The sequence below is a fragment of the Numenius arquata genome, chromosome 1 (assembly GCF_964106895.1).
Source record: "Numenius arquata chromosome 1, bNumArq3.hap1.1, whole genome shotgun sequence".
NCBI classification, from domain to species: domain Eukaryota; kingdom Metazoa; phylum Chordata; class Aves; order Charadriiformes; family Scolopacidae; genus Numenius; species Numenius arquata.
In genome coordinates this window covers 7410374-7422411 of record NC_133576.1, presented here as the reverse complement: position 1 = coordinate 7422411, position 12038 = coordinate 7410374, and the positions used below count along the sequence as shown (strand labels likewise).

The window sequence follows — 12038 nt, the reverse complement described above, 5'->3', positions numbered from 1 at the left end:
GCATTTAGTTCACAATTGCAATGTGTCTCTCTTGTCCTTCTTATTGTGGGATTAAAAAAAAAACACTGTTAGCTAAATAACCAGCACTTATGGCAGTAATTTTTCTTTTAAATAAAAAACTACTAGAACGTCCTGGAAAATGTTGCCAGAAACATAAAAATTAACTAATATAAAATTTTTAGAAAGCGAAAACTTTTGGGCAGAATTCTGTTTCTTTCTGTGCTGAACTCAGCTTCTTCTAAGAAAAAAACAAAAACAAAGAAATCCCCAAACACCCACGCCCTTAATCCCCAGAGGAACAGCCCCCTTGCGTAATTCCTCCATTTCTTTGCAGAAGTCATTCTGGTGGGAGAAGGTCCATCACTAGACAGCCAGTTATTGGCCTCCAACCCCAGAAGAGCCCTGCTAGTGGCAGGGAGTGGATGGCCCACTCCTCCAGACCCTCTTCAGCCCCAAGGGGACTGAACTCTCACAGCTCATATCCCAGGAGACGGACTTTGACCACTGGACCTGAGACACCCTGGGTGGCCAAGACCATTGGTCCTGCTTCTGGGAAAGTCACCCCACAGCCAGGCATCCAGGCATCCTGTCTGCAAAACAGTGGATACCAGGATGCTTGCTTTAGTCTGATGATGATGTTCTTGGGAAAGGAGAAATCTTCAGCTTATGCAAAAGGCACACGTATTGCAGGGGCCCATGTCCAGGATCAGCTTCATGGCTTCCCAGCAGAATAACAAAGCCAGGAACAATAGACAGTAATTATTCTTAGCCTTTTCTGTTCATTCAGGTATGCTCAATAACTGCATATGGGATTCCTGGTTACTGATAAATCTGGCTATTTCTGGTTTATTTGTTTTAAATTTTCAATTTAATTTGTTAAATCCCAGTCTGTCATGACTAACATTTATGTAGAGCCATATTGGAGTTCCTGCCTCAGTTTTGTGCTTTGAAGATAAATAAAAGTGTGGAGATAAGTGCCTACAGTGCTTATTTTCTTTTTTAAAATATCATGGTATCTTTGTAACTCCTTGCCTTAAATTTAATCATCTGCTTAAAAGCCATGAGTGCTTTTAGAAATGTGCAGTGTGTCTTTTCATGAAGCAAAACAAAGATTTTTACAAAACCATTTCATTTTGTAATTACATGTTCTATTTATGTCATTACATGTATTTACACTAATTATGCTGTTAGTTCTAATTACACTAATTGCATAAATACATGATAATCAACTAAAGTTTACTTTCAAAGAACAAAAGAAATTAACTCTAGACCTACATATTTATGGCCGTGAAACAAATCTATGAAAAGAAAAGAAAGAAAGAATCATCAGACTTAAGGGCATAGCTTCAGCATCCTACCCAGAAAATTGTGCTTGCCGAGACCTCCAGACCCAGGAGGTATAATGTTCTTGGTTACAAAAAAATGGTAGTCAGGGTATTCTAGTTAGCAATTTAATGAAAAGCTTATTAAATTCATGAATGCTATACCAAAAAGTGTCCCCAGTTCCATGGTCTCTTCCTGCATCTCTCTAGAAGATTCTTGCTCAATATTCTTTCTGGAAGGATAAGTTACAAGCAAGGCAAAACGGATGGTTTCTCTAGCATTCTGCTTTGAAGCAGGATCTCCTAGCCTTGCTGCCCACAAGGTGCTATGCGACAAATAATCTTTTAGAAATACCTCCCTAAACGAAACAGGACCTATAGTCCCACCATTCAGTGGCAATGAAGATTCATATGAGGGTCAGATTTTAAACTTGGGAGGTTTCATAAGTGTAGTCCTTCAGCGCTTCTGCATAAGGCTCTGATATCCTAGGCCAAGAGCCACTATTTCTCCTTAACACCCTTTTAACTATATGAACCTCTTAAAATGGTAAAATGAATGACCACCCACATGCCCCAAGTAACATTATAAATTTATATTGTAATGATCCTCTTCAACCTACAGCTCCAAGGATGTCTTCTTGCTACACATTTATTAGACTACTAAGGTCAAGATTTCATATGTGCTGAGCATTTCCACAATAGAAGTAGATTCAGTTTGTGTAACTTCTCAAATTGCCTCAAATGTGCGCACAATCTAATGTGAATACAGTTAGTCAGAAACTGAAATGCCTGTTAAAGAGACACTCAATTTCTACAAGTTCTGATTTATATTTTTCATTTGCATAGCAAATATAGTTCATGAAAGAGATTTAATCTTATAACCTGCTTTCTAATCTCTTACTCAATTTAAAGGATTTTAATGTATTTCAGACTAGAAAGAATCTGTGTACATGTGGGAAGAGATGTACACAGCAAATGCAAGAATCTCTATTGTTACATACAATCTAAAAATTGCAAGATTCATTACAAAGAAGATGTAAAGGCTCAGCTTACAAAGGAAATGTTAATTCAACCTCATATGCAGCCTGTAAACCTGATGTTATGTATTTGATAACATAAAAGAAAGTATCTTAAGTTTGTATACATCTTTCACAAGAAATGCCTCTATACCCAGACAAGGTGCTTAGATTATTATGAGACCTACAGTTCTTACATTTTGTGACACTGAATGATACAAACCAAATTTCCCAGAGCACCTCACCAGCAGAGAAATCAACCCGATCGCAGTGATTGGCTACAGAGGTGAACAACTGGCAGAACCATGAGCACAAATGCAGTAACTATGTATGCACGTAGAAGAATGTATAGAAATGGTCCCCATAACTTTGCCATACTGTAGCTCATTTATTAAAAAGAAAAATTTTAAAAAATCACCTCTGGATTTTCCTCCTTTTTCTTTTTGGTAGCAGGGGGTCCCTGAGCTGACTCTTCAGGAGGTTTCTTTGTCTCCACTTTACTTTCTGTCTGGGTTTGGACTTGAGGCTGAATAATGATAACCTAAAAGGCAATGTACAAATAAAAGATCAGATATCAAACTGGATTTCTCTGTCTGAAACCTTTGATTCTTCCTTGAACGGTTACTTGATAACTCTACAGACACCAGATACAAGTCACCAGCCAAAACCATAGAAAAATGCACACTTAGGTTAGGCTTCTAAATCCATACTTAAGTTTCTAAAAATTAACTTTTATAAGTACGTTATAAACCTACTGCAGCCTAAGCGAGCCACTTCGGTGCTTCTGAAAATTAGGGCACTTTCTATTTAGAGGACTTCTGAAGCTGACTCAGCAGCCTAGCTTTAGCACTTATGCTGTCAGTGGTTTTAAGGTCTTTCCTTTGATTTTTATTTTGCATACAGGTGGAAGAGATGGAATTACTACACATTCAAAACTCAGTGATACCAGTGTTATTTCAGAGCAAGTACATGTGGATGGGAAGGAAAATACTCCTCAGAACTACTCATGTAACTGAGATCAGAGTTCAGTCCTCAGCATTTATGTGTTATGAGCAGTGGATGTCCAGTTTTGCATAAACCAAATAAACTATATGTGTTTAAAATGAAAATTAATTCTGGTTTAGAACCTACAGGCATTACAACACCAATCTCTCATACATGCATGTGTGTTAGTATATCCAGCTGTTCGTATTTGAATTACCACATGAAGATTTACACAGTGTAGATAATGTTATCTCAGAAGCTATCTGACCACAGAACTACCCATGTGACTTTATACCCATAATCAAAGCTTCATAAATGACTATGGAAGACATTCCTAAGCTCGCCTTCTTGATGAAGGTTATTGGATTTGAAAGCTTGGCCTTTTCCATCTATTTCATTGCTAACTTTCAATCAATGATATCTCATTGTTAGCTACTTTATCTCAACTCAGTCACTCTAGAAGATTCAAGAGCATAAAAAGGGATGTTTTTTTTAACCAGCAGCCACTTTAAGTAAGAGAAAAATAAATTATGCTAAAGAAGTGGGGAAGAGATGCCTACTTTTAGTTACCTCAAAAGCCATCCTACATCCTGTGTTCTTTTTTAGCACTGTATGAGAACCTGTGCTGCCAACAACACCCAAAGTAGGAGGATCCCAATAGCAAATTACAACAAATGTCTGCTGGGTACATTGGCAGCCTTTATTGAATCTCTTTCTGGTAGGAGAGTGGTGAAGTTCCTGCATTTCAAAGCTGAAAAGTGGTGCAAAGAGGAAACAAGTAATTCATAACTTGTTTGTGTTTTTTTTTTCCCCACCAATTCATCTGCTGATCAGTTTTGAAACCCTGAGCTCTCATATCATTTGGTCTTCCCCTGAAAGCGTAGAAGGGAAATGCCTGATTATTTGATATACTCCCCTGAGGTCAGTCAATATAACTAATATCACTGTATAATTGAAGAGGGAGTCCATATGAAATTTGAGCTTGCACAGAATTCAGGGATATTATTAGGGAGGATTGGTTTAAAGAAATGGAAGATTATTTGGTCCTGTTAATGTCAGGCAAAACATCATGATACAATTTCATGATTTACAACAACATGATACACCGTCCTTCACGGTGAGGGTGACAGAGCCCTGGAACAGGCTGCCCAGGGAGGTTGTGGAGTCCCCTTCTTTGGAGATTTTCAAGACCTGCCTGGATGCAGTCCTGAGTAGCATTCTCTAAGCAATCCTGCTTCAGCAGGGGAGTTGGACTAGATGATCTCTATGGTCCCTTCCAACTCTAAAAAAATTCAGTGAAATTCAGTGAAATTTTTTGCCACTAAAACATATGTATGTACACAGATAAATGTCTACTAGCATCTATGTGTCCCCTTAAGAATTTTGTCATTGCTTTCTTATTATTTTCTTCAAAAGGAACCACTGACATCACTCTGCACAGGGCTGCGCACTCACAGGGGAATATTCTGCTTACATTTACAATGTAACTCCTGTGTTTGATAACCAAAAAAAACCACCAGGAAAAGCAGAACCTACCTTGCTGTCGGCACTGATGAGAAGTGGTTGCACTTTAATGCTATCGTTGACCACAGAGACAGTCGCGCTGGTGCTGATAGGAGTTGCATTGTTGGGGGAGGTGGAAATGATGGCGTACGCCACACCTGCACTGCTCAGAGGTGATGAAATAGCTGTGGACTCGGTGACACTTTGTGACTGGCTGTTAGGCGTCTGTACATGGCTGACGGTGTTATTGGCAGTTGGGAGGGCAGGGCTGGGGTTTTTGATGCTAACTACGGTTGCCTTCTGGAAGGTAGGAGGCTGCTTGGAAGGTTGGTCTCTGCACGGGGAGATAGGGAGGCTGTCTGGAATCAGGGTCTTTGGCCTAACCTACAAACAGAGAGTTGGATGTTATTAGGCACAGCCTCACACCATAATGAACAAACACTGCATACATGTGCTCTCCCAGTAGAATCTCTAATTGCATTAACCATGGAACAGGAGCATCTAGAAAAAAATAATGTAGCAACTCAAAGTAGCCAGGCATTCATTTACTTGTAGATATATTCCCAGCACTCCTTAGTTGAGTCATTTTAGAGTCCTTAACTCATTGCAATGCTGAACAAGAATGGAGGAAAAAGTCAATACCTCACTTTTATTAGCACACATCCATACAAATGCTACTCAAGTCACAACCAGTTCTCAGTAGGGATGTTTAAGCCAAAGCCTTTGCAAAGAATGTAAATCCCAGATACAATAATTTCCTGCTCCGAAGGATGCAACACTCTCGCTACGAATTAAGGAGTGGGAACTGAATCATTAAGGGAGTTGTGGGAAAGCATTTACAGGAACAGTTAGTGTATGCATTTACGCTGGTGGACCAGTGAATGAAGATCCTCACATTTTTAAGATGTACCATGTCTAACAGAGAGGAGATCAATCACACAATCACTCAGTTCACACAAAAAAAAAAAAAAAAAAAAAAGGTGAAAAAAAAAAAGGAATTCACAACCATCAAACGTCATATTTTGTTGCTGTAAGTAACGAGCTAGTTTGCAGCTGTGGGTGGATGCAAAAGGAACTTCCACGGATGGAGGGGAAACTGTTTCCCAAGATTGGCGAAGGCTGTGGCTTTACCCAGAGCCATGAATGATAGCTGTGAACAATTGTTTTCAGCTAATGTGATGTGTTTCCAGTGGGGTAATTAACGTCACCCTGTCAACATGGCTCTGCCTTAACAACACGTTAAGTACAGTTCCAGGATTGAAAATAAATAATTTAAACTGCTTCACATGAAGTTAACTTCACTCCCAGTTTATTCGTTAACACGGCCAGATGAAACAGTCGGTTCCCTCTGTGCTTATTTAGTCCTGTCACTTCTCGCACCTTCCATACTGTGAAACAAAATGACAAGTTGTAACAGACAGACATGGGAAACAGCTGCCTGTGTCACTGCACTGTAGTCTACAGGAGCCCTTCCAATGGTGCCGACTTCAATCTTCAGCCTAAGTAAGCAATTTAATGAAAACGTGGGGATTTACTGATGTGCAGAAAATCAGCTCTCAAGGCCGGGCATCATCCTCTATCGCGTCAAGGAGGAGCCGTGCCCATTTGTCCCCGAAGCGAACATTAAGCGCAGCAACATATGTATTGCGAGCTCTTCGTGTTTTCATAACTCGGCCCTCAATTTCTGATAGGATCCTAACACCTACGAGCAGTGCAAATGTGTATTAGAGGCACAGGCCTGCTTAGGAGTGTCTAAATTGTCAGTAACCAAGGCAGATGGAAAGTGAGAGAGGAAACAGAGCTGAAGAAGAGCAAAGAGGAGGGTTTGCCCCAGGTCCTGCAGCTGACTGGTGACAAAGCCAGGAAGTCACTGTGTTCAGTTCACAATTTTGGGGTAACACTGGAAGGCCCCACAGATCCACTGTGAAATGATGCAAAACTATGACTAACCATATTCAAGATATACTGACAATAACTGAAGTAAGTTTTGTTCTTTTTCCTCTATCCATTCACTTTATGTAATGATTATTTGATTTATTTAGTTAAGATACCAGACAAATAGCCTGGCCAAGCTGCTTAAAAGAGGAGTCTATAATTAGCTTCGTATCCATAATTACTTCATGGTCTTATTTTCAAAAGCAGTGCATATAAGATTGTTTTAAACCCATCTTGGCCCCCACATTCTGCAAAACTAAAGCTTCTAACATAAGCAACAGCTCAGTGCAATAGGAGATATGATACTTAAAGCAGCTTGGTCATATCTATATCAGAGTCAGTTATACAAGCAGATCTTGTAATATCTACCTTTACATTTTCATAATAATCTTTCCCTCTTATGCTATATCTTATATAAGTCTCTCATATGTAAGCCTGTAACAAATTGCTCATGCTCATGTGCTCAGAGACACGTTCACAGAAATAGTACTGTTATTCAGAAAAGAAAGTCTAAGAACCTTCACAAAATACAGTTAAAATGTATTACCATGGCTAAAAAAAAAAAAAAAAATCAAAATTTAATTCTTAGCTGTTTGGCTAACATCTAAATTTTACCATGTCTCCTTAAAACAAAACAATTTTCTTGTAAATTAATATAACATCTTTTACCAACAGAAATACTGTAAACACACAGATAAGCACATATATACAGGGAAAGAGAGAGAGAGAATAAGGAGTACTTCACAGATTCAATAGAACAGTCACTGAGATCTTTAGAAAAAAACAAGTCTGACAAAAAATCAGCTCAGGAGTTTTTCTAGCCAAAAACTGTCATGTAGTCTATCAGGAGCTATTGTATCTGTCACTCTTAATTGCACTTTTATATTTAACCAAAAGCCTAATTTAAACTAAATGCCTATACATATTCCAGCTATATAATTATATTTTCTACACTATTACATATATATATCGACTGTCAGATGTAATACCTCAATGAATCCTATGCACACCCTCAATACACATTCAGCAAGTTGTGGATGAATACATATTACTTTGCTATAGAATAAGCTCTTCCTGCACAGACAATTAAACAGACTTAATTTTCCAAAGTAACATATTCTCTATAAAGCACCGCATACTGAAATAGCTGATACGACTTACCAAACTGGCACAGCACAAGAACATACGCTGGGTATTTTCTGCCACCGTGTGATACAAAGGAGGTATAGCGGTCTTCATAGTCAAGCCTCTGCAAATTCTCTGGCAAGCTCAGCTAACGTTGTGAGAGCATACTTATTTGCAATTAAAGAATTATAAAAAGAGTTGGCTACAGAAAAAGTTTCAGGTGCTCCTGAGTTAAAGCTAAGTTAAAGTTAAAATAATGTTTATTTCTACAGTCTGCAGGAATGAATCCAAAACAGAAAGCAAGCATAGAAGTTGGAACATAGGAGGTTCCACTCAAATATGAGAAAAAACTTCTTCACGGTGAGGGTGACAGAGCCCTGGAACAGGCTGCCCAGGGAGGTTGTGGAGTCCCCTTCTTTGGAGATTTTCAAGACCCGCCTGGATGCAGTCCTGAGCAACATGCTCTAACATGCTCTAGGCAATCCTGCTTCAGCAGGGGAGTTGGCCTAGATGATCTCTATGGTCCCTTCCAACTCTAAAAAAATTCAGTGAAATTCAGTGAAGCCCCTTGAGCTCTGACACCTATGAACCTTCCCCCCTTGAATATAAACACTGAGCATAAGCACTTAATGAACAGCTAAGTGAAAGGCCTTTAGGTGAGTTTCACACTAAAAACCAAACTGCTCAGGTCATCTGTGAGAATAAATGGCATCAGCTGGGAAGAAAAAGAAAACCACGAAGGAAAGAGCGTAAATTCCTTTTCCCCATGGCAAAACCACAGCTTAAATTTGGGAGATGAAAGGAGGACAGTGGTACTAACAGAAGTTTGGAAGTTGACAGTCACTAAAGAAGAACTGGAGAAAAACTAGGGCAGGGCATGGACTGCATTTCACATGCACGGTATCAAAAAGACATTTTCTACTGAAAGTAGCACAGGTTGGATGGCACCAGTCCCCATTACAAAAGCCACAGAAATAAAAGGCACAGAAGTTCGGCAAAGGAGAAGAAAAGAGGAAGAGACAGCATGCGTGCTACCAAGTGGAAACTGCAACTGTTGGCGAGCGCTGCAAATAAAAATTCTCCTGTAGCTCAACCCTCCTCTCCCCAAATATCTTTGATTTAACTTCTGACAGCTGTCAAAACAGAATGTGATACTACCAGGGCTCTAAATGCAGGAGAAGAGAGAGCTTCTTCTTGAATATAATGATTTCACAAACCCATGTTTTTCTTGAGTTTCCTCAATACCCACTATAACAGAAACATTTGATTTTAGGCAGCAATATTCAGACACCCCTGGTACTTCTAAAATAGCCTGCAGGTGAGCACACTGTTCAAGAAGATACTCCCAGGCCTGAGAATTCATTAGGTGGGGGCTGTCTTCTTTTCAGACAGGGAAATAACAGGGAGCCCAATCCCATGAGATGTGCAGAGCACTTTTGTGTTCAGCAACCTCTAATTTCATATATTTTTAAAAGTTTCAGATCAGGAGGGAACTGGCTCCTGTGACTAATATGACTTACTGTATATCCCATATCATTAAGCTCCATCCAGATGTCCCTATATGAAGCCCAAAGGCTTCCATTACACTGAAACGTCATGCCAGCTCTCAAGAGCGCAAATGGTTGAATACCGCAGAGGTGAACGAACTGCTGGGTGGTGGAGGTGGGAGAGCCTGATGTGTGTCGCTATTGACAAAGGCTACTGTGATCATGAGCAATCTATTTCCTGAGCTATATCCCATCAGGTGAGCTGCCCCCATGCTGTAGTAAAGAAAAAGACCATAAAAAAGAGAAACTCTTACAAAATAAGCCTTCAAGATCCATCCCAAACAAGTATGGGGGAAAAGGAGGAGAAGGGAAGGAAAGCACACAATCCCTCCCATCTCTGTGGGCAATCCTGTGTAGTCCTAGAGGACAGGATTTAATTAGAACAGTTATCTCTGTGCAGATCTGCAGGTGCTATGAGAATTGTTACGGGCAATTCTGGTAAATGTGTTCTTGCTGAAGAAGGGAAGTTAACAAGTACACTTCAATTACAAAACCAAAAGGGATCACCACGATCCTCTAGCTCACCGACTGGCCATAGAATTTATCCCAGAAACTGAAGACTAGTTTTAAAAGAAAATACTAAAGACTTCTTAATGACAAATTCATCACGAGTCCCAGTAAACTGTTGTGATATTTTATTATGCTCATGACAGGCATTTTATTGTGAGGTTGAATTTGCCTAACTTCAGCTTCCAGTCCCTGGATCTTGTTATAGCTTTGTCAGCAACACTGAAGAGCCCTCCCCCTCCCCGATATCAGATATCAGCTGGATCGTGCTCAGCATCAATCAGCCCTTCATACTGGCAGGGCCGATCTGTATGAGAGTAAATTTTTCAGCTCAACGCAATATCACATTGCCTTTGAGAGAAAGACCATTATTCACACTTTATTTTCACTTCACCCTTGTACTCAGAGCTTAAAAACAAAAACTCAGAATGGATTTGGCACAATTCATATGTCACAGAGGCAAAGTGCTGGGAGCAGCAGACAGAGCTTTCATTCTTGAAAAGCTTCAGAGGATCACACAGAAAACATTAGCAATGGCTGATAAAATGAGTGCAATATGGGGTAATTATATCCTTCACCAGAATGAACAGATGCACACTGACTTCAGTAAAGCTGTGTCTATTTATGCCAGCTGAGGACCGATTCTCTCCCTCTTCTTTTTTTAATCAATAAAAATGATGTAAAAGAAAAGGTTTCTGTGTAACTTTACAGCAATGACACACCCTAAAATCCATGTTGCCCAAACGACCTGAATACAACTGTTTCCAGCTTGGATAATTTTTGGTTCCTTTCCTGATAAGCTCCTATTATCTTCAGCCTGGTCTGAGACCACAGTCAAAATAAACACAGTTTATTTTCTTGCCACAGGGGGAAGATTTAAAACCACACCTGACTATGGATCCACATACACTTTTGTTCCTTTCCCCTGGTGGGGCTACACAAAAAAGAAGTTACTTTTCAGTGTGTATCACAAGCAAACCCCAGGCAAGATGACCCAGTTCGTGAATCCTGTATTCACATACAACATAACCCTCTCCTTAGCATCTACCTGGAATATTAGCCTGGGAAGCTACAGAAGAAAGATACGAAATGCAGGGCAAAATCCAAGCAATTTCTCCAGCCCACATTTCCAATCCTGCTGCTCTGGACAGGGCAGGGATTCCTTCCCTGCTCTGCACCAGGAAAGAAATCTTACTGTGACTGAAACCAACAGCAAATTCGAATAGACTTCAGTAAGGCCAGAACTACAACCAGCACCTCGAAACAAACCCCAGTCTCTTATTTTATATGCCATGCAACCCAGGAATCACTCTGGGGTATTTTCACACATATTGAAATTATGTGCACTACATCAGACATTTTCCACTGGACAGTACACTTATTGTGCTTTGGTATTTCAATTTGTTAGTCATGGACAGCCAACTTTAGTATAAAGGTGACACACAGATAATATAATCCCTATGCAATTTTTAAGAAGACAAAGCTATTTCATTTAGTTTTTCTTCTCCTTCAGCTTTGCTTGATACAGAAATGGAAGTTTTGCTGAGAGGGATGTTTGTGTGGGAATCCGCCAGCACTGCTTTTTGTGGATGTTGGCATAAGGCGTCAGGTGGGAGTTCTTTATTAAAAATGTTATCAGTGTTTTGAACACAAAACTGTATTTTCACAGGAACTTGACTGACTTTTCTAATGAAATGTACATTTTCTCCTCAGCTATACTGTCTGTATTTTCTGGTTTGGCATTGCTGCTATTTAGTTGATGAATCATTAAGTGGCTCTTTTCCATTTGCAAAGGGGAAAACTACCATTAAACCAGTAAATTAAAATCAATGTTATTCCAAAAAAATAACAAGTAGGGGTTGAAGTTGACAAGGATTTCTGCTTTTTTTTTTCCTTCTGCACAATGATTCTGTCCTTGAATATGCAATTATCTATGTGCCTCTGAGAAAAGAATTTAATCTTTATTGTTTAGGATTACAATAGAAATATAAAAGCTAGACTGTGATTATACACACCAGTCAATAACTTACTTCCATTTCTACTCTTTTCAGCATTACAAAGTCAACTTGCTTCTCTCACAGATACTCATCTATGATTAA

At 39.5% G+C, this 12038-nt stretch overlaps 1 protein-coding gene across 2 annotated transcripts in view; it reads right to left on the bottom strand.

Moving 5' to 3' along the window:
• Window positions 1–12038, bottom strand: part of PHF21B (PHD finger protein 21B) — a 167837-nt gene that overhangs the window by 21231 nt on the left and 134568 nt on the right. For both annotated transcript variants that reach the window (XM_074152327.1, XM_074152335.1), the window contains 2 exons: window positions 4859–5209; window positions 2757–2879 (listed from right to left, as the gene is read on the bottom strand). In XM_074152327.1, the coding sequence (XP_074008428.1) occupies window positions 2757–2879; window positions 4859–5209 (474 nt within the window). The remainder of the gene's footprint in view (window positions 1–2756; window positions 2880–4858; window positions 5210–12038) is intronic.